Genomic DNA, 18683 nt, shown 5'->3' with positions numbered 1-18683 from the left:
TTTTTTGAGCGACAACGTTTTCATCTGTATTTTTCTTCATATTTTCTTTCATACGTCCATACGTCCAATATCTCTTTCTGGGACAAATCCGGGCTGTACTGGTATCTTGTCTCTGCCTCTGTACTCCGTATTTCCTTTTGTGAAAAGGCCTTAGTAAATGAGCAACCGAGTTTATGAGTACAATATACAGATAATCAACTGACTGCACTTCTTCTTATCTTTCCTCTCAATCCCAATATACTATACCCCCCGAGAATTCCATATGAACAAAATGTCACGATTGCTCATATGGTATGAATAACCTACAATAACTACTAGCTGTCCCGGCGCCCCGGATCAACATTCCTCCGACCGGCCCGATACCCCAGCTATCAGAAAAGGTCAGAAAAAAAGGTTGAAAAAAAGACAAAAAAAAGGAAATACACGACAACTCAATTCCTTCACCCGCCCACACCACACGCAAACCCCAGCTCCGCATTCTGTTGTTTTTTTTGTTTTTTGTTTTTTTGTTTTTATATATATATATTTTGACCAGCGCAAGAATAAGGATGGAATCGCCCGTCCGCCCTTCGTTTCGAAGTTGGTAATTGGTTGTTACTGCTCCCTACCCTACCTTCGCTCCATTGCCTGCCTCTTGGTGCTTCCGCTTCCCTGGAAAGAATATCCCCAGGACAACCGGGCATAAGGATCTACCTGGAGAATCTGGATACATACGAAGTTTTATATCCCTTCTTCTATTCTCGCCGAGTCGTCCGCAATCCCCGCTCCGCCAACCCGCCCTAAATCCGAATCGGTGAACCTGCCGGGAGAAGCGGAGACGGCCTCCTCGGACCGGGAATAAAAGGAGCGGAAACGAAAAATATTTTTCCAATTAGAAGATATAGATATAATACATATGCACCCAACCCACTAGAGAGATAGAAAAAGAGAAAGAGAGAGACAGAAGAAAGTATCCCAATTCGCATCCCCGCCTAGTATAAACGAAACTTACGAAGAGAAAGAGAAACGGGAGAGAGACGGGGGCGGCGATGAGCCAGAATTCGACAACGACAAACTCGTGGATGTCGATGCCTGGCTTCTTCTCCTCCGGCACGAGCACCAGTAGCAGCACGACCACCGCTGCCGACAACACAACGAGTGCATCATCATCGCCCTCCACTGCTTCTGCCTCCGCTACCAATACCATCCCTGTCACTGCTCCTGCCGCCATTGCTCTTCTCCCACCTCCTACTGTATTTGGCGACGGCGATCGGGATCGGGATCGGGCGCATGCGACGATGACCACGGAGTTGGGGGTGGAGGGGAGAAATAAGCGGCCTAGGACGATGAGGGGTGATGAGCGGGTAGACGGTCATGCTCATGCTCATGCTCCTGCGCCCATCACTGCGCATGTCCATGTGGATGTTGATGTTGATGTTGAAGCTGCAAGGCCGCCGTATCTACATGTATGTATTACTCGGAAAAGGAGGAGGGGTGATGTTTTCTTTTCTTTTTTTTTTTTAACTAGGGAGGAAGGAGGGGGGGGAATTTATGATCATGCGCTACAGACAGGGGGGATCACATTTACTCTCATAACTAACCTTTTTTCACTATTTCTAGTCAATGATAGCCGGTGGTATCGGCGGGACCAGCGGGGACCTGCTCATGCACTCGTTGGACACCGTCAAGACACGGCAACAGGGCGACCCGCACTTCCCACCCAAGTACACATCCATGTCCTCCTCGTATATTACCATTCTACGGCAGGAAGGGATTCGGAGAGGGTTATATAGCGGAGTCACACCGGCATTCCTGGGCTCGTTTCCAGGGACGGTGATATTTTTCGGCACGTACGAGTATAGCAAGAGGCACATGTTGGATGCGGGGGTTAATCCGTCGTTATCATATCTTGCAGGCGGTACGTAGTTACACATTATATGTTCACTATTTTGTTACCTACGCTAACAAAGCCAATTTCTAGGCTTCATCGCCGATCTCGTCGCCTCCGTTGTCTACGTCCCGTCAGAAGTCCTAAAAACCCGTCAACAGCTGCAAGGACGATACAACAACCCCTTCTTCCGCTCCGGATACAACTATAGAGGCACAATCGACGCATTCCGCACAATCGTCCGCCAAGAAGGTTTCGGCACATTATTTTCGGGATACAAGGCGACGCTCTTCCGCGACCTGCCTTTCTCTGCGCTGCAATTTGCGTTTTATGAGCAAGAGCAGAAACTTGCGAAAAAGTGGGTTGGGAGTAGGGAGATTGGATTGCCGCTGGAGATACTAACGGCTACGACGGCGGGCGGCATGGCGGGCGTTATTACTTGTCCGCTTGACGTTGTCAAAACGAGAACGCAGACGCAGCAGAGTCCGGATTCGTTTGCTAGGTCGGCTCCCTCAGCAGCTTGTTCTTCTGCTGCTGCTGGTGGTGGAGCTGGTACTGCCACTGCTCCTGCTCCTGCTCCTGCGGTGGCAGGAAAGCATAAGATGAAAATAAAAGAAGCGGCGTCGAAGAATATACAGTCTTCCAGATTAATATCGACATCCTCCCCATCCACATCCACCGTGAGACCCGGAGCGTCACTACTAGATACGTCGTCAGTATTTACAGGGTTGAAAATGATATACCGGACAGAAGGGATTGTGGGGTGGTTTCGAGGGGTTGGTCCACGGTTTTTGTGGACGAGTGTGCAGAGCGGGACGATGTTGGTGCTCTATCAGTATCTGCTAAAGAAGCTGGATACATACCAGGAGCAACGCGAGGGTGAGTTGGGAGGCGGTGGGGCTGTTCTATGATTTTCCTTTACCCAAGCGCACCCTACACACAGCAGTGGTTTCCTTTCTTCGATGGTATATTTTATATTATACTACATTTTATTTTTTGTTTTCCCTTTTTCTTCTTTTTTTCTTCTGCTGTTTCCTAGAGGGTGAGCTATACCATCTCGTTGTTAGCCAGGGATGTGTGTCATTTTGCATAGACAGGCGTTTGGTGTCGGTTCTCTACCTCTTCTACTTCTTCTTTTGATGTATATCACTTCTTCTGGTGTCCTCGTATTGTTTTTTTCTCTCTCATTTTGTCGCTGTTGATATAACTGTACAGTACCAGAGGATGCCCTTCTGTGGCTCATACATACACTTTTGGCGGGATATGGAATAACTCTACTGCAATTCTTTTTATTAATTGAGAGACATGGAAGAATGCTCCATATAACTCTACGAGTAGTCCTATAATAGCATAACTATAACAATGAATCAAATAACAAACAATAAGCTAATGCCATTGTTGACACCGTCCCCTTTCCCGGCGTGGCTCAAGCTTGGGGAAAGGAAGCCGTGATGAAAACACGCTAGTGGCGCCGAGTAAACAACATCATCCGTCCAACCTCGACTCCCCGCGACGTATCTCATCCATCCCCCTTGATCCTCCACCCGCGTCATCCTCCCCTTACCGCCTGCATTGCATACCCAGTTACAGCTCTTCACGCTTCAATAAATACAATCGCATACTCTACGCGACTCACATTCTACCCTTATATTGTCCCTTCCCCACCCAGCCATGTCGCCTGCTTTACCCTACCTGCGCGGTCTGCGCAAGAGTGACCTCGTCGTTCTCGCTGAAGTCTCGAATCTCCAGGAGTATGTCCCGTTTCTTTTGTTCGATATATGCTTTTTGAAAACAATGGTATACCGTGTCGCGCACATTTTCTAATCAGACAATCTAGTTTTGAGGACTACAAGAAGACCGAGCTCGAGGCTGCGCTCGACGAACATCTCGCCGCGAATCGTGCCTTGCTTTCCGGCGAACAGAGGCTGGCAGACTACTACAAGCGTCTGTCGCACACATCGCGCTCATCTCCCGTCAAGAGGGAACCCAAGCCTGAGCCTGCAATGTCTAGTGATGATACCAGGAGACCTATCCGGTCGAGGCGACAAGTAAAACCAAAGCAGGAAGTCGAAGCCACGTTCGTTCCCTCTTATTCTCCCTCCTCTCTCTCTTTTTTCCTCACTTGCCATCACGCGTTTTCTCTTATTCCCTCTTGCGCAAAACGCACGACGATAAAAAAGAAGTATTAACAACAAAATCTAGAGATGAATCCGACAGCAGCGCTAGCAAAGAGTCCACCCCCGCGTCTCGCACCCCCGCGCGTCGCTCACTGCCCTTCTCTTCCCTCCCCCCATCCCCCGCTGTCATCACAGACGCGATCGATCGCCAAACCACCAAAGCCCGCCAGTCCATGTCTGAAGCCTGGGACGCGTCCGGCATAACCGAGCGCTCCGACGCGCTACGCTCTTGCCTCAGCAGCGTCCGCGCCATCGAGACCATCACCCTTGCGATCGAGCTGTACGGTCTTCTCGCCGACATCGTTCCTATGCGCTACCTAGCCACGTTCCCTGCCGTACCCTCTGTCGGGACCCCGAACTACGCCATCAAGGTCCCCGACCTCTTCATCCTGCTCGACGCGTCCTTCTGGGGCCCTTTCTCCCTCTGGCTTACCACGAGTATATTCCTACCGTCCCTACTCGCGTACTTCTTCAACCTGAGCTTGAAGATTTCTCAGCAAGGCGGCGGCAGCAGCATCCATGCTTATGGCACGCGTCGTACCACCACCTCGGTTGCTGCAAGGGTTGCTGAAACCGCTAACCTGGACCCACTGGTTTATAACGTCTCCAAGGCGTTGGTTTCGTACCTGGTGTACACGAACATCTTCACCTTTTGGAACGTGTACCGTCGGACGACGGTGATGGCTGTTCCCGGTGCGGTTCCTGGTGGACTACCTGGTTTGTTGACTGGGTCCGCCATTGGGATGTTGGGGAGTTTGTATGAGGCGATTCTGAGGAGGTGAAATTCTTAACTTTGTGTGTTTTTTTATTTCATTTTATTCCATTTTCTTTTACTACTAACTGATCTGGATATTGTTTGGACGTTGGACGGGGGATGATACGTGATCGGGGTTGTTGGCTGGATTAAGTTTCCTGTCAGGGACAGCTCGGAGGAAAAGGAGGTTTTGTTGGAGTGTTTAAACGAAGGGGTAAAATTAGGGAGAAGAATAACGTCCTTCGGAGAAGTAGAGGGGAGAACTTCTGAGCTTTCTTTGGAAGCATGGATTTTTTGAACCTGTGATTCAGGAGTTGGGATGGGCTGGTTTCTTCCATTCTTGTTTTTCTTGTTCCTCCGGTATCTATTTTTTTCTTTTTTTTGCTTCTATATGTTTCATGAAACCCCTCATTCGTTGGGTATGTTACGATTTTGATATTTTTGTAGCTGGGTTTCTTTTTCTTTTCCTTTCCCTTCTTGTCTTTCTTTTGCCCTTCCTCCCCCCGGTTTTCTAGCCATGCGGTAGTTCTGGTTTTCTCCTCTTCGTTCCCTCTTATACATATATCCGCGCGCTGTGCTTTTCTTTCTTTTTTAGCTGGGGAGTGAATTGGGCTTGGTTTAGCTTTGGCTTTGGCTTTTTGCTTTGGATTCGATTTGTTCTAGTTTGGATACTTGTTCCTTAGGTTTTGCTGTTGTGCTCTTATTTTTTGTTTTCTATTTTAATTATGATGAGGGGTTTTTTGGTTCCCTTGATGTTGGTTTATATCTTATCTAGTACTTATTGGCTTCCCCCTTCTTAACGGTTTATTTTCCTGCCCTCTTCTTATTTTTGCTATTCTCATGTTTAGGTTTGTTGGGCCCTCGTTTTATTTTCATATCCCTTGCAACCTTTGGATTTTCGGATACAGGATGAAGTAATTGGAAAAGTTTCGGGAGGTGTGGGTGGGTGTATCTTTCATACTCTCAGAATTGAAGGTCTTTGCATGAGTAGAGAGGAGACGGAAGGAGTAATGGGATTGGATAAGCGAAGGGAGGGAGGAATGTAAAGAACGGAGGAAAAGCTAAGTATTGGTTATTATTATCTCCTCTAGTCAAGCAAGCAACCACCTTTTTTCCAAGTGCCTTGTAGGCTCTATTTCACTTGCTCTGCCGGGCTGCTGAGGGTTTCCATGAACGAACCATTTTAAAAATGCATAATATCCTTCGATTATGAATTTAGTTGTTGGGTGGTTGAGGTATGGAAGAGCGGACAGGCAGATGATGGTAGCAAGTATAAATACGCGCAAGTTCAAGTACAAGTACAGTTGTAGACAGACATACATACATTGGAGTGTTCCAAGAAGGTAAAGTAAGTGGGAGAAAATGAGATAGAAAATGGAAAGGAAACGAGGAGGAATCTAGTGTATAGGAAAAAGGAAATACGGGAGCGTAACATCGGCTGGCCGTGCTTAGTTGTATATATATTATGGCATAAATTTTTTAAATGAAACACAGCAAACACCCCTTGCTTGAATGCTGAGTGCCGAGGAAGATAAGACGAGTACACTCTCGGGTATTTTGGCTCATGCCTCCCTAGTTTTTTTCTATGTGTTCTTTTCTTCATCCCTCAGCCAACCGGTTTTATCGTGTCATCCGCCGAAAAGAAATTAACTATGAGCTTGTTGACGGCTTCGATTCTGCCTTGGGCTTCTCCTCTTTTGAAGATGCTGCGGCCGCAGGGCTTTCTGCGGGGCTTTCTGACGGTTTGGAGGGGTTTTCTCGCTCTTGTGTCGTGTCGGGGCGGGGGGATTCTGCTGTTACTTCAGCTAATTGGGCGTCGACTTCTTCCTCTTCTGTTTCGGTGGGGTAGATCTCGGGATGCTGGCGGAAGCAGTTTTGCATGCCCCTGTAAAGTGAAAGTGAAAGATTTTAAGATCAGCCATTTTGCACAATTGAAATGACAGCATAGGGGAGTGGGGATGAAGCTGCATAACGGATAATCGAGGCCCAACAGCAACCATGAGGGAAACAAGACCAGGAGCGTGAACGCGGCGAAACATACTCGAATTTTTCAATGCAATCCATCCCCTTGGGCTCTTCCGTTGAATACACGAAGCAACTGAACGCAGCTCTAAATTCCTCTCCGCACGGACCGTGCGCCATGCCACCTAGACAGGGGCAATCCCAATTGATCTCTCCGGTCTCGGGGTTGAAGGCGCCTTCGTTACTGGCTTCCTCTTCAAGCTCCCCTGGCGTTAAGAGCCTGGGCTCCGGTTCTGACGACGGAATCTCTATATCTGCAGTAGCGGCAAGGTCGGATGTTACTGTGGAAGAGGAAGAGGGGGACCGGGTATCTGCCGTCGAGGGCGCCGGGGAGGGTTTCGATGTGACCTTCGCTCTCTTCGCCGATGTTATGGAGTCGAGGGTTGGTAGGGAAGCGTCATCTTCATTTTCTTTAAAGGCAGAAGAAGGCGGTTGGAATGAAACTATGCGGCGATTACATATACGTTAACTAAGGGGGTAAAATGGGAAGGACAAGTCAAATTCGCCCTTTTTCTTTTAATCTTTGTTGGTAGGGCCTTACAGCCAGGTTCCTCCGCAAATACAGTGCTCGTATTATAATAATAAACCACGCCAGCGGCAAGGGCCCATCTCAGCGTTGTGCCCTTCCAGCTTGACGGCTTGCGCGACGAGGATGTGGACTCGGTGCTTATGAATCGTCTTGCTTGGGGGAGTCGGATATGTTTTGGGACGGAGGGCGCTATTCGAAGAAAAGATCGCGAAGCCGGGCTAAACATTGTGAAATACAGAAACAGAAGGAAATAATTCTAGAGGAAAGAAAAAAAGATGACAGCTATTCGACGTCAGGAAGAATCATAAGTGAACGACCGCAGCCCAGAGGAATCGAGCAAGCAAGATCCGGCGCTGGCATCAAAAAATCGGAGGTCGGAGTTTTTCGCGCGGCTATGGATGGATTAGTCAGCGGAAGGTAAGCGCGGTAACCACTTTTGATGTCTATCCCTGAATGAGGAATGCAAGAGAAAAGCTTCAATTAAGCAAATAGAATGCCAGCCAACGCGGCTCTAGTAAAACATTCATCCACTTGCCACCCCAGTGTCGCTTGAATCCGGTCTCAATAACCCCCCGATTTCTATATCTGAATTTCTTTTCACTGCACTGTTACCATTGCTACAAATTGCAATGATGAGCTGAACCACGATTTCCTTTTCCAAATGTAGTTTACTCTAATCACCTTGTAGCCAGGAGCGACGTGTACAAGTGGTGTAAGTTTTTCCTTGCTGGGAAATTCAACTCCATACAACTTGGTTCACCAGCCATATCTGATTTTTGAGGCCAGCGCGTAATCTCCTATTTCTTGCATGCAAAAATGAGTCTTCGGATAATGCCGGATTTTCGTCATTTCTATGCCACTTGTGGCAACGGGTTCGAAAAACAGGTGTTCAAAACCCATAGTGTTTCTTTCAATGACACATTTATCTCCTCCAGCCCTCGCTGCATTCTTGTACCGGATCAGATGGAAGTACCACGGGGACAGTCTCGGTAAAATCTGCCTACGGTAAGGGCATACGGAATATAAAGACGTTTCAAGAGATATATTGCTATCCTGTCTCTCAACTGAGAGAAGGGTTCAGAAGCCACTACATCAAGTACTCCGTAGTAAATGAGTAAATCTCCATTGCGATGCGGAATTTCACCCTGTAATCATATGCAAAATCGCAATGATGTTATCGACTTTCCAGCAGCAAAAATGGCCAGATGCGGCTCAAGCACTCTGTGCAACTTCCCAAACAACTTTATTTCCACCTCAATAAATCCATCGACAATCCGTCACCACTCGAAAAGCTATCTCCTCCTGTGTACGCAGGAGTATTCTTTCTGGAACGATGCGAAAGAGGAAGATGTTTGACATACATACATATTCTTCTGCCTAGCCTGCTTCGTATCAGAGCCATGATCGGTGGCGCAGATCGTAACTTAGACATGGATAGCTCAACCTTCTCTACTCCGTACAGTACAACCGTCAACTCCTGTCCAACTGAGAATCCACAATAATATCGCAGAGATAAATGTCAGTTCGTGCAAAGGAGGATTCCCGCAGCTAAAACACAGGAGAATTAGATTTATAAATTATTAATTGCTCCTCCCGCCCTTGAGTGGCTGTGGCTGAGCTACTTCGAGAAATGCGGGTGACAAGTGCAAGACGCTTCAAGGCGCAACGTTCCCCGTTCCGAGTGGAAAGGCGCCCATAAAACAAACAACAAGACAGGGGCTGATTGGCCAAAGCAGCCTTTAGCGGTCAGTGTGGCCGAGCCTCTGTACGCACGAAGCATCGGGGTTTCGAGTATTGTGGACGGCACAACTCAGCGCTCCGGGTTGAATTAGCGCCACAGGAAGTGGAGAAGAACAGGAAAAATAACCTAAAAATGAATAAAACACTTTGCGTGAAGATGGCCTGTCTCAGGCCACTGTTCGATTGGATTGATTGCGTTTGGAATAAACTCACGGCCGCCTCCGTACTCCTCTCTTTATAATTCTTCTTCATTCATTATTCATTTCTTTGGCCTTTTTGGATACCTCATTTCTTATCATTTTCCACGCCTAGTTAAAAGAAACAAGATTAGTTAGTTATACCTAAAAAGCACTATGAGGAAGCCCAAGGACAACCCCAGAACAACTGTCGCCATTATCGGCTCAGGTATGGCAGGACTTGTGACGGGATATCTACTCAAGCAAGATCGGAATCAACGATTCGATGTCCAGGTCTTTGAAATGGTACGTTTAATGGTTTTTATTCCTGTCTTCGCCACGTGTGATTTTTTTTTTTTTTTTGCCCTCCAATTCAAGTCTCCCCATCCAGGTATTCTTTTCCCTTTATTTTCCCATCCAAAGTTGGGAGCTTTGTTAACTTATGATATTTTGTGCGCTTATTAAATATATTGGGCAACTTGCCATTCGCCAGTTGTAGTTTGGTCCTATCCAGTTGTTCCACCAGGTTCAAATGGTTCCATCCTTGTCTGGCGGTTTTTGGAGCCTCTTGCCCCAGCCCAAGCTTAAAGAGGGGGTTTTATATAGCCCCTTTTTGGCGTTCGGCGGAATTTAAAACTCAATTGTTTATTCTAAACTTTCTCTACATTTATTTATGTCCTTATAATATATGATATTTTATTTTCATTGGCCAATTCATGCAATGGGATAACCTCGTTGGAGCAGTACTAACAAAGTTAACAGCAAGATGAACTATCTCTCGATTCAGCATCAATCACAGTCCCTTCAGAAGATGGGGAGGGGATGCGAATCGATCTCCCAATGCGGGCTTTCGCGGGCGGATTCTACAGCAATTTAAGGAGAATGTACAAACACCTAGGGGTGAAATCCATTCCCATGCAGTTCCTGTTTCCACTGTCAAGAGCGCCAATTAGCAGAAAATCGTCATCCCTTTCAAGTGAAGGAATAGAAAATGATGACGCCTGCGAATGGGAAGACGACGATACGAAAATCATCCCGCCAAAGCCGTATTTTATCCATTCATCCAACAGCCATCGCATCCCTCCTGTGCGGCCTGAGCACCTGGGGTTATGGGATTGGACAATGGAGTTTGCGTATCTCTTTTTGTGCTTTACGTGGTACACGCTATGTTGCTTTTTTATACCCCCTTACCGATCAAGAAACCAATACCAATCCGTGTCGCCCACTGGTGCAACAAAGCTGGAAGACGCATCCTTGTGCGAAACTCTTGGTGAATACCTCCGGCGGATAAGGCTTCCCACGTACTTTACGCAAAACTACATAATCCCCCAATTCTCAGCTGTGACAACTTGCTCTCACGAAGCTCTTCTTAAATTCCCGGCCAAAGACCTGATAGATTATTCGACGCAGACGTTTAACGTGCCCTACTACGTCGTGCACGGGGGTGTGAACGTCGTCCAAAAGAAGCTAGCCGAGGGATTGAGCATCCAGCTAAACTCGCGAGTAATCTCAGTGGAGTCGCTATCTGGCTCTTCTTCAAAAGTGCGCGTTTCCTACCGGATTGGAAGGGAGGGTACTCTCCATCAGCAGGATTTTGACCATGCCATCATGGCCGTCACGCCGGATGTTGTTGGCGCTATATTTCAACCGCTCAGATCGACGATGACACAAGTGCCAACGACCCCCGTCGAGAGTATCGTACACAATGACACCTCCTCGCTCCGCACACTGTCACAGACTTGCCTCTTTGGCAATAAGGAGAGAAACGCCACCGGCCATGTGCCCTCATCACCGGAGACACAAGTCATTCATGTCCGTTCCTCGCCAGCCGGACTCACGGAGGCAGTCCACGAATGCGCTGCGTCCCTCCTCGTCACCACCGCCCCCGTAACGCCCATCAATCCGTCCAAGATTATCCACCGAACGCGCTTCACTAGAGTGCTTCGTACACCGCAGAGCAGGGAGGTTGTAAATCGCATATTTGGGGGCGATTCTGGTGCTTCCCGGGTGTCGGAGAAGGGTCATCAGTGGCGGAATGGAGATGGGAATGTTTGGTTGGTGGGGGGTTGGTGTTGGGATGGGATGGTTTTGTTGGAAGGTTGTGTGGTATCCGCGACGCGGGTTGCTGATGCGTTGGGTGTGCATGTTCCATGGAAGGCGGTGTCATAAGATTCATCGACGGATAGGCAGACGGATTGGAGCGGATCTAGCTATTTTTTACGTTTTTGACATGATGGGTGGCGCACGATTTTATGTTTGGGGTTCTCTATGTCTATTTTGTTTGATACCTTTATATTCACCATACTTTTGGTACGTAGATATGACTAAACTGTTGGCTTATTTTCGTTGTTTGGGTTATTTAACTAGTATTATCTCACTAAAGATAGGAGTTTGATACTCGAATATAGGCATTCAAATCCTATATGGAGCCTGTATTTTAGTTTTTATATCCTTGTTTCAGCAGTAATAATACATGGTTCGGAAAGGAGGTTTTGAAGTTTCAATTGATCAATAGACGCTGATTGAAATATCTGAATCCGTAGCGATTACTAAGTCCAGAAGACTAATATAACAGAATGACGCATGGACACAGACACATAAGGTATCCTCAGTCGAAAATACTTGCAAAATAGTGTGCGGATGACTTTATAATTATCAAAACTCAACTAATGTAAGCGAACTATACAAAAGGGTTTACCCAGACCCCTGTACGTTTTGCACCAAAAAAGAGAAGCGTCAGTCCAGCCCATGACCTACGCTTTCCCTCTGGGCTTTCGAGCTTTCCGTGCGCCCTTCTTCGGCTTAACATCCTCTTCGTCATCCTCATCATCGTCGTCAACAACGTTCTTCTTGGTCTTCTTCGCCTGTGGCTTTGTAGCAGCCTTTCCTTTCCTCGCTGGGGTTTTCTTCGGCAGTTTCACATATTTATCCTTTTTCAGGTCGAGGTCGCTCTCATCGCCTTTAGTTTCTTCTTCGCCCAAAATCTCCTCGCCTTCGTCCGACTCATCAATGGCATCTTCAAGGTCAGGCTTCACCTTGGCAAGGTGCTTCGGCGCGACAACGCTTGTGGCTTTCATAAATGGGAGAGGATGCGATTGTTGATTATATAGGCGTGTGAAAGTGGCTTTCGTTTGTGAGTCGATGTTTAATTTCTTTTCATCCATTGAGGCGAGGCCAAGTTCGACGATGGAATCCCAGTCCTCGCGTGTGAGGAAGTAACTGTCCATCAAATCTATGACTTCTTCAACCGCGTCTTTGCCATGGACTTGTAACGGTCGTACCAATTTGTTCCACAGAGCAGGAAGGTATTGCTGGCGGATTTCATGCCGATCCCCAGAAGATCGTAGTCGCATGTGTCCCTGTATTTCTTTGATCTGACGTGCCATCTTGCCTAGAGAGAAAAAAATAAAAATTCAGCTTTTGAAGGAATAATATACGAATGCAGCGGTCGGGTCTAGATAGTTACCTTGCTTGCTATTGTTACCGAGCCAGCTTGTGAATGCCGGCTGCCGTGTCATGTTTCCAGCAACGAAGCTAGCAGGTCGGACAAAGCTGAATACGGCATGGGTGGGCATCAAACTCCATTGCTGCTGAGTTCCATGAATCATTCGATCCACTAGGTCACCATCACTTATACTCTGAGCAGCATTGTCGGCCAACTCCAACAACTTGAACTTCTGCTCTCTGCCTTGGTATGAGTTCGCTGCTGATGGCTTCGTATTGAGATAATTCTCCTGCAACATTAGGTAACTGAATTCGTGATCGTTAAAGTAAAGTTCGACCTTTTCATTCAGAGACGTTTGTGAACTTTGAGAGAACATTTGAGCACTCAGGATCTTGCTAACAATGTCCCATGGTTTTAGGATAACGTGTTTTTCCCAGGCCTTAGACATTTGCTTGCCTTGGTCGTAATCAAGGGCTTGTTGGTCAAGCTTCGCAGTAGACAACATATTTATTACTTGTCTGATATCGGCGTGGGTGCCCTGGATTAGATTGTCGAGGACCTGCGGTGTTATTTTTAATCCCTCGCGATAACAGATAGTAGATAGCCGCGCACGGATCTGTTCCACAGTAGGGCGCCTGAATTGTAGGTCGAATGTGACGGAGTCGAAAGGTCTCATTTTGGGAAGTCTTCGTTCGTTGCAAATTAGTATCATCGGGATTCGAGTCTTCTTGGCCACTGCAGCGAGGGCTCCAACACCACCACGGTCTCCAGCCGACATCCCATCTACTTCATCCATGATAAGAACCAAATTCTTTTTGCCGCTCTCCACCCTCTTCCCTTCCCCAGAGAAGTAACCTTGGAGAGAAGTAGTATCCAGCACCCCCTGAAGGCCTGTTTCAACAAGGCTTTTGCTTCTAGTATCACTTGCATTGCTTTCAACAACATCATAGTTCTCAAGCTTTGCTACAAGATGTGCAGCTGTTGTTTTCCCGATACCGGGTGGGCCGTGTATCATGACGGCACGATACAAACCTGTGCCATCTTTCCCTCCCTTTTTAAAATCCGCCATTGCACTGTTTCTCCAGTTCCGAAGCCAAGATTGAAGTTTTTCCACGGCACCTTTATTACCGCATATCATGCTAAGTGATGTAGGTGCGTACCTCGAGGTCCAAAGTCGACTGTCAACTGCGGCAGGCGCTGGCTTACTTGCCCCGTTCGTGGTCTTGCTTGTGGATGCCATAGAAGCCGCAGCCCTCTTCTTTTCTTCACGGTCTATCTCTGCCGCCATGTCCTTGATTCTTTGCTCTTCCAGCTTCTTCTTCGCTGCGTGTTGTTCAGCAGCCTTGCCATCTCCTCCATTTGCGGGAAGCCTTCTGATCAATTCGAATAGCCCATCTTCATTTATGGTTTTGAGCCCGAACTTCCGGATAGTTTCTAGCTTTTTAGGCCCTGCATCATTGCCCAGTACGACATAGCTGGTTTTAGAGCTTGGTCCTGAAGTAACTTTTCCACCATATCGTTTCACTAACGATTGGCCTTCTTCTCGGCCTAACGTATCAAGTACACCGGTGAAGACAAACGACAGGCCTGCCAGACAATTTTCTGCGCCAACGGGCAATTCTTTTGTGTCAGATGTAACAGGGTCTCTAGAACGTTGGGCGAAATTGAATTTCTTAGTGCCATCTGCGGCCGGAGGAGATGGCGGGCGCACCATCGGAATGCTGTCAAAGATATCCTGGATGCCCTTGTTTTCTGGCCGGTCCGTTTTCGTTGCTTTTGTTTTCTTCACTGCAGATTTGGAAAGGCTTTTTTGGGCCTGGGCACGGGATGGTTTTCTTTTCGTATCGATGTAGTCATCGCTCTCTTCATCCACACCTAATGCCTCCGACTTACGTTTTCGTACATTTCGAGACGGTGATTCCGTAGCCTTTATTCTATTCTCACGTCTGGTACGTGGGGTAGTTCTGGCTGGCTTTGACTTGGACGATGCAGCCTTTGGTGGTTCCACTTCTATGTCCTCAAAATCGCTGTCGTCCCCCTCCACATAGTCGTCGTCTCCACCCTTCCTTGGGTTTCGATAACCGGTTGCGAAAATATCATCTGCACCAAGGTCGTCTTCATCGTCGATGATTTGAGCAGTTTTAGCGGATTTATGCTTTGGTTGCGTCTTCCGCGTTGAGGGTGAGCTGCGAACGGGAATATCTATATGTTCATTCCTTTCCGATTTGGGTTTAGAATTTGTCTTGACTTCCGGAGTAGCATCTGCCCTGGCCTGTTTTGTTTCACCAGATTCATTCTCTTTATGTTGGGTTTTGTTCTTTTTGGACGATGCGAAATAAGCAGATGTCGTCGTGGGTTCACCTTTGGGTTCTTCGGGCTTGCTAATTAAGGATATTTCAGTATTAGGGGAAGCATGGCGTAGAATCTAGGCAGCGTACTGTTTTTTCTTTGGCTGGGGTTTTGGTGGAGGAGCCTGTTCAAGATCTTCATCCTCATCACTATCTTCTACTACCTTTCTACTACCTATAGGTCGTCAAAAAGGTTAGCAAGATATCGACATTTTGATCCATCGAAAGGACCTTTCTCACGTCGTTTTCTCGAGGATGATGCATCCTGAAGGATGAGCATTACGGTTAGCACGAAAGCAGGACTCGGAAACACCAATTTAGGCGGAATATATTTCCCTATACAATTCACAGCCAACCAACCATCAAAGAAACCCACATACCTCTGGCTTTTTGGCAGGTGTTTTTGTTTTGCTAGAACTGGTCGGCTGCCTCCCGCTGCCGCCAAAAAAGCTCCTTATGTCCGCAGGCATTGTCATTCAATGTATATCAAAAAAAATCCAATTATATCCACCAGACTAGAAAAGGTCCAAATGGCCCTAAGGAAGGAGGGCAGGCTCAGTATGCCACAAAACACAGACGATGAAGATTGTTGAAATAATTTCCTTGACCTTACGACACGTCGTTGCCGCATGAGTGACGCGCCAAAACACGTGAAGCGGCTACCTTGATGGGAAGTTGCTTATGTAAGTTAATGCGGCTCTCGTCGCTGGTCCGTGCACACCTGAGGAGAATTATTTCGCAGGTCGGAGCGAGAAATGATGCTTCCGCGCCATTGGGAGGGATAACGATTCGATTCCACGCCGGAAACATGGCTCCCCGATTAAATATCTTCCAGGGGCTTCAGTTAATCTCTCTACGCCCGTCCCGTGAGTATCCCTTCCAAATTTCCCGTTCTAAGGAATATGAAACTCATGCATTTTGATAACAGCCACCTCCTCCACATTATTGCCCAACTCTATACGATGTTTCTCTACGACCTCCCCCTCCTTCAACTGGCTGATCCCAAAGCACCGCGAGAAAAGGAAATCGCAAAAAGGCCGGCCTCGGATGCCAACTGGTGGTTCCTCCCGTGGAACAACAGTCATCTGGGGCGACTATGGCCTTCGTATGAAAGACCATGACCGTCGAGTGTCGGCAGATCAACTGAAGACCGGCTATGAAACGATCCAGAAACGGCTCAGAGGCATGAAATACAAGTTCTACCCGCGAGTAGCTGCCAACATCGGTGTATATACGAAAGGTAACGAGCAGCGTATGGGGAAGGGAAAGGGTAAATTCGATTACTGGGCTGCAAGAGTCGCGGTTAATCGAATCATTTTCGAATTGAAGGGGGATATCCACGAGAAAGTAGCGAGAGAGGCGTTTAGATTGGCAGCCGCCAAGATGCCTGGTATGTTTCTTAGGCTGCGTTTTGTTTTCCGGCTGGAAGTTTGAGTAGAGACAGAGACGCATGGCGGATAGCTAACACAGACTTTCCTCATAGGGCTTTATGAATTCGTGAAGAAGGGCGATCCTCCTATGGTGGGCCTTACAAAACTGCAGAATGGCGTTACGCTGGAATCATTGAAGAGGGCGCGGAGAGAAGTTCCGTTGAATTCGAAGGCAGCACAACCACCACCGCCGGAGGTTTCCGCACCTGCGCAATCGCAATAAATTCTTTCCGTTTTTCTCCGTGTACATGTACATTACGGCGTTAAAATATCCATGTGTCGAATAGAAGAGCTTTCCCAATAAAAAAATTGGTGTGCATTCTTACTTGCCGCAAAATAACGTGGCTCATGTCTGGATATTTGAAGGGGGCATCCTGGAATAGACAATGGGCACATTTGGGATTCCCAATAAACAGAGGAATATATAAACAGATTTTGTATAACCGGATTCTAAAGATTGGCAATGGCACATTGCTATCTTTTTGCTTTCGATAGGCGTTGCTCCACCCTGCGCAGCGCACGATCAAACCACAGCGTAAGACTAAAAAATCACAGCAATGACCCTGATCCCAATTGCACGGTTTCTCAGAGCAAACCAAAGCCACAGCCCCAAAACGCCAGGTACGCCATGCGTTAACGACATGGAAGAGATACGAGTGCTTAGAATTCGAGGCCCATTAAGTAGCTACCACATTGTTAGTTGGGGAAAATAGCTGTTCTGCAATGAAGCTTACCTCTCGAGTACTCGCATAAATTTAGCAACAAACGCTTCCAGATGAAATATAACCTTCTGTGAAGTAATATCTATTAGCATGTTATCCTGTAGTGGTGATCTCATTTCTTCATGAACGTACGCTTCCAAGCTTTATCCTATGTTCGTAGAAAGCTGCCCATTTGATAACTTCGGGTTTCAATGCGTCGTCGATTTTAGGTATTAATTTGAAAGTCAACGTCTGGGGGAAACAACGTAAAAAGAAAATGTTAGAATAGTAAATTCCAAACTTGATAGATAGATTGGGTCGAGGAAGCTTATTCACCCTGAGGATAGTTGTTGGAGGGATACAATGCGTTAAAAGGTCGTATAATTTCGCTCGAACCTGAAGAATTCTGGCGGGTGAGCGCTCTGCCATGATTTCATCTGCTATCAAAGAAATCAATGCCTCCCAGTCTGGTGGCGGGATAGGAGTGTCATCCGTCACTTTCTCGCTATTGATAATGGGCTTTTGTCAGTTGGACGTTTCTGGTGGAAAGTCTCAGTTAATTGAAGCTTACTTCTGTGCATATATAGCTTCTAACATGAGAAGAGCACGTCTTAGATTCCGCCCACTCTCTTTGGCTATTCGTTTGTTAAGGCCTGGTGCCTCTGCCCAGCCTTCTTTTTTCTCTGCAACTTGCAGCGCTTGGCATATCTCAGCCTCAGTGGGCGCGGCGACCCTAACAAGGAGAGTTCTGGACCGAATGGGCGCGATAATATTCGCTGTGCTATTGGCAAGTAGAATAAGTCTCAGATTAGGACTGTATTTTTCCATCGTTCTTCGTAGGGCCGCCTGCGCATCTCTCGTGAGATGATCTGCCTCGTTAATCACAACGACCTTAAATCGCTGCCTCGCGGACAAGTCGACCTGTTGTGTCTGCGCAACTTCCTTTAGAAGCTCCTGGACCACAACCCGGTCGTAGTTCCCGACATCGGATGGGGTAATTTCAAGGTGGTAGATGGAGGAGACAATGTTGAATTCCAGCTTGCGATTGCTGCTCGTTTGAAAGACTCGCGCGTCGATCTTAATCTTTTCGACGCCAGGACCGAAAAGTTCTTTGAGCGTAGCAATTATTCTTGTCTTTTTACCAGCTCCCGACGGCCCATAAACTAAAAGATGGGGGAAATCACCGCTTTGCGCCTGCCAACGAGCTCTGTCGTTAGTAGGGATCGACTGGGGTATGTACGACTTGTTTTGGATGCTTACGAGTGATTTTAATCGGGCAGAAAGATCATGATGGTAGGTGAGGGCATCAAGGTTTCTAGGCCTGAGTCTATCGACGAGAAGTGCCATTGTCAGCGGTAAATCAAGTACTGGGAATCGAAATGCAGTTGTTGAATTGTGGATGCTTGATATAAGAGAACTTTCTCATCATCGGACGCGTGCTGCACGCGACCCTTAATTAGTGGTCTGTGCTTTTGCTGACTACCGAGGGTTGGT

The 18683-nt window shown here is 47.3% G+C and overlaps 7 protein-coding genes across 7 annotated transcripts; 4 read left to right on the top strand and 3 right to left on the bottom strand.

Moving 5' to 3' along the window:
- Positions 1–424: 424 nt before the first annotated feature.
- On the top strand, positions 425–3262 carry BDBG_05600 (mitochondrial carrier protein). Its single transcript, XM_002624046.2, has 3 exons — positions 425–1445; positions 1600–1897; positions 1961–3262. Exons 1-3 carry the CDS (start codon positions 1029–1031, stop codon positions 2776–2778), a joined length of 1533 nt encoding a protein of 510 aa, XP_002624092.1. The 5' UTR covers positions 425–1028; the 3' UTR covers positions 2779–3262.
- BDBG_05598 (mitochondrial intermembrane space import and assembly protein 40) lies at positions 3150–7861 on the bottom strand. The gene is made up of 3 exons (XM_002624044.2): positions 7362–7861; positions 6840–7263; positions 3150–6683 (listed from the first exon to the last, which is right to left on the bottom strand). The coding sequence occupies exons 1-3, from the start codon at positions 7573–7575 to the stop codon at positions 6449–6451; spliced, it is 873 nt and encodes a 290-aa protein (XP_002624090.1). The 5' UTR covers positions 7576–7861; the 3' UTR covers positions 3150–6448.
- On the top strand, positions 3366–6282 carry BDBG_05599 (uncharacterized protein). The gene is made up of 3 exons (XM_002624045.2): positions 3366–3618; positions 3705–3944; positions 4070–6282. Exons 1-3 carry the CDS (start codon positions 3539–3541, stop codon positions 4824–4826), a joined length of 1077 nt encoding a protein of 358 aa, XP_002624091.1. The 5' UTR covers positions 3366–3538; the 3' UTR covers positions 4827–6282.
- A 763-nt stretch (positions 7862–8624) lies between the features above and the next one.
- Positions 8625–11956, top strand: BDBG_05596 (uncharacterized protein). The gene is made up of 2 exons (XM_002624042.2): positions 8625–9571; positions 10028–11956. The coding sequence occupies exons 1-2, from the start codon at positions 9443–9445 to the stop codon at positions 11432–11434; spliced, it is 1536 nt and encodes a 511-aa protein (XP_002624088.1). The 5' UTR covers positions 8625–9442; the 3' UTR covers positions 11435–11956.
- BDBG_05595 (replication factor C subunit 1) lies at positions 11504–15946 on the bottom strand. Its single transcript, XM_002624041.2, has 5 exons — positions 15439–15946; positions 15299–15323; positions 15149–15233; positions 12732–15091; positions 11504–12656 (listed from the first exon to the last, which is right to left on the bottom strand). Exons 1-5 carry the CDS (start codon positions 15532–15534, stop codon positions 12019–12021), a joined length of 3204 nt encoding a protein of 1067 aa, XP_002624087.2. The 5' UTR covers positions 15535–15946; the 3' UTR covers positions 11504–12018.
- Positions 15773–17377, top strand: BDBG_05594 (mitochondrial 54S ribosomal protein YmL47). The gene is made up of 3 exons (XM_002624040.2): positions 15773–15924; positions 15987–16448; positions 16542–17377. The coding sequence occupies exons 1-3, from the start codon at positions 15867–15869 to the stop codon at positions 16709–16711; spliced, it is 690 nt and encodes a 229-aa protein (XP_002624086.1). The 5' UTR covers positions 15773–15866; the 3' UTR covers positions 16712–17377.
- BDBG_05593 (replication factor C subunit 5) lies at positions 16322–18659 on the bottom strand. The gene is made up of 6 exons (XM_031722231.1): positions 18450–18659; positions 17761–18383; positions 17526–17694; positions 17343–17441; positions 17223–17278; positions 16322–17173 (listed from the first exon to the last, which is right to left on the bottom strand). Exons 1-6 carry the CDS (start codon positions 18534–18536, stop codon positions 17149–17151), a joined length of 1059 nt encoding a protein of 352 aa, XP_031579065.1. The 5' UTR covers positions 18537–18659; the 3' UTR covers positions 16322–17148.
- Positions 18660–18683: the final 24 nt, after the last annotated feature.

The sequence above is a fragment of the Blastomyces gilchristii genome, assembly GCF_000003855.2.
Source record: "Blastomyces gilchristii SLH14081 genomic scaffold supercont1.11, whole genome shotgun sequence".
In the NCBI taxonomy this organism is placed as follows: domain Eukaryota; kingdom Fungi; phylum Ascomycota; class Eurotiomycetes; order Onygenales; family Ajellomycetaceae; genus Blastomyces; species Blastomyces gilchristii.
This window is presented reverse-complemented; position numbering and strand designations above follow the sequence as displayed.

Excerpts from the sequence above, each read along its gene's own strand:
- BDBG_05600 (XM_002624046.2), top strand. The coding sequence starts at position 1,029 with ATGAGCCAGAATTCGACAACGACAAACTCGTGGATGTCGATGCCTGGC. Across the intron at positions 1,446-1,599 it reads CAAGGCCGCCGTATCTACAT|TCAATGATAGCCGGTGGTAT; the intron begins GTATGTATTACT and ends CACTATTTCTAG. Across the intron at positions 1,898-1,960 it reads GTTATCATATCTTGCAGGCG|GCTTCATCGCCGATCTCGTC; the intron begins GTACGTAGTTAC and ends GCCAATTTCTAG.
- BDBG_05599 (XM_002624045.2), top strand. The coding sequence starts at position 3,539 with ATGTCGCCTGCTTTACCCTACCTGCGCGGTCTGCGCAAGAGTGACCTC. Across the intron at positions 3,619-3,704 it reads GAAGTCTCGAATCTCCAGGA|TTTTGAGGACTACAAGAAGA; the intron begins GTATGTCCCGTT and ends CAGACAATCTAG. Across the intron at positions 3,945-4,069 it reads AAGCAGGAAGTCGAAGCCAC|AGATGAATCCGACAGCAGCG; the intron begins GTTCGTTCCCTC and ends AACAAAATCTAG.
- BDBG_05598 (XM_002624044.2), bottom strand. The coding sequence starts at position 7,575 with ATGTTTAGCCCGGCTTCGCGATCTTTTCTTCGAATAGCGCCCTCCGTC. Across the intron at positions 7,264-7,361 it reads ATTTGCGGAGGAACCTGGCT|TTTCATTCCAACCGCCTTCT; the intron begins GTAAGGCCCTAC and ends ATCGCCGCATAG. Across the intron at positions 6,684-6,839 it reads GATTGCATTGAAAAATTCGA|GGGCATGCAAAACTGCTTCC; the intron begins GTATGTTTCGCC and ends TTCACTTTACAG.
- BDBG_05596 (XM_002624042.2), top strand. The coding sequence starts at position 9,443 with ATGAGGAAGCCCAAGGACAACCCCAGAACAACTGTCGCCATTATCGGC. Across the intron at positions 9,572-10,027 it reads ATGTCCAGGTCTTTGAAATG|CAAGATGAACTATCTCTCGA; the intron begins GTACGTTTAATG and ends CAAAGTTAACAG.
- BDBG_05595 (XM_002624041.2), bottom strand. The coding sequence starts at position 15,534 with ATGACAATGCCTGCGGACATAAGGAGCTTTTTTGGCGGCAGCGGGAGG. Across the intron at positions 15,324-15,438 it reads CACCTGCCAAAAAGCCAGAG|GATGCATCATCCTCGAGAAA; the intron begins GTATGTGGGTTT and ends CTCATCCTTCAG. Across the intron at positions 15,234-15,298 it reads ATCATCCTCGAGAAAACGAC|GTAGTAGAAAGGTAGTAGAA; the intron begins GTGAGAAAGGTC and ends GACGACCTATAG.
- BDBG_05594 (XM_002624040.2), top strand. The coding sequence starts at position 15,867 with ATGGCTCCCCGATTAAATATCTTCCAGGGGCTTCAGTTAATCTCTCTA. Across the intron at positions 15,925-15,986 it reads AATCTCTCTACGCCCGTCCC|CCACCTCCTCCACATTATTG; the intron begins GTGAGTATCCCT and ends TTTTGATAACAG. Across the intron at positions 16,449-16,541 it reads GGCAGCCGCCAAGATGCCTG|GGCTTTATGAATTCGTGAAG; the intron begins GTATGTTTCTTA and ends CTTTCCTCATAG.
- BDBG_05593 (XM_031722231.1), bottom strand. The coding sequence starts at position 18,536 with ATGGCACTTCTCGTCGATAGACTCAGGCCTAGAAACCTTGATGCCCTC. Across the intron at positions 18,384-18,449 it reads CTGCCCGATTAAAATCACTC|GCGCAAAGCGGTGATTTCCC; the intron begins GTAAGCATCCAA and ends GCTCGTTGGCAG. Across the intron at positions 17,174-17,222 it reads TTTATGCGAGTACTCGAGAG|CTACTTAATGGGCCTCGAAT; the intron begins GTAAGCTTCATT and ends ACAATGTGGTAG.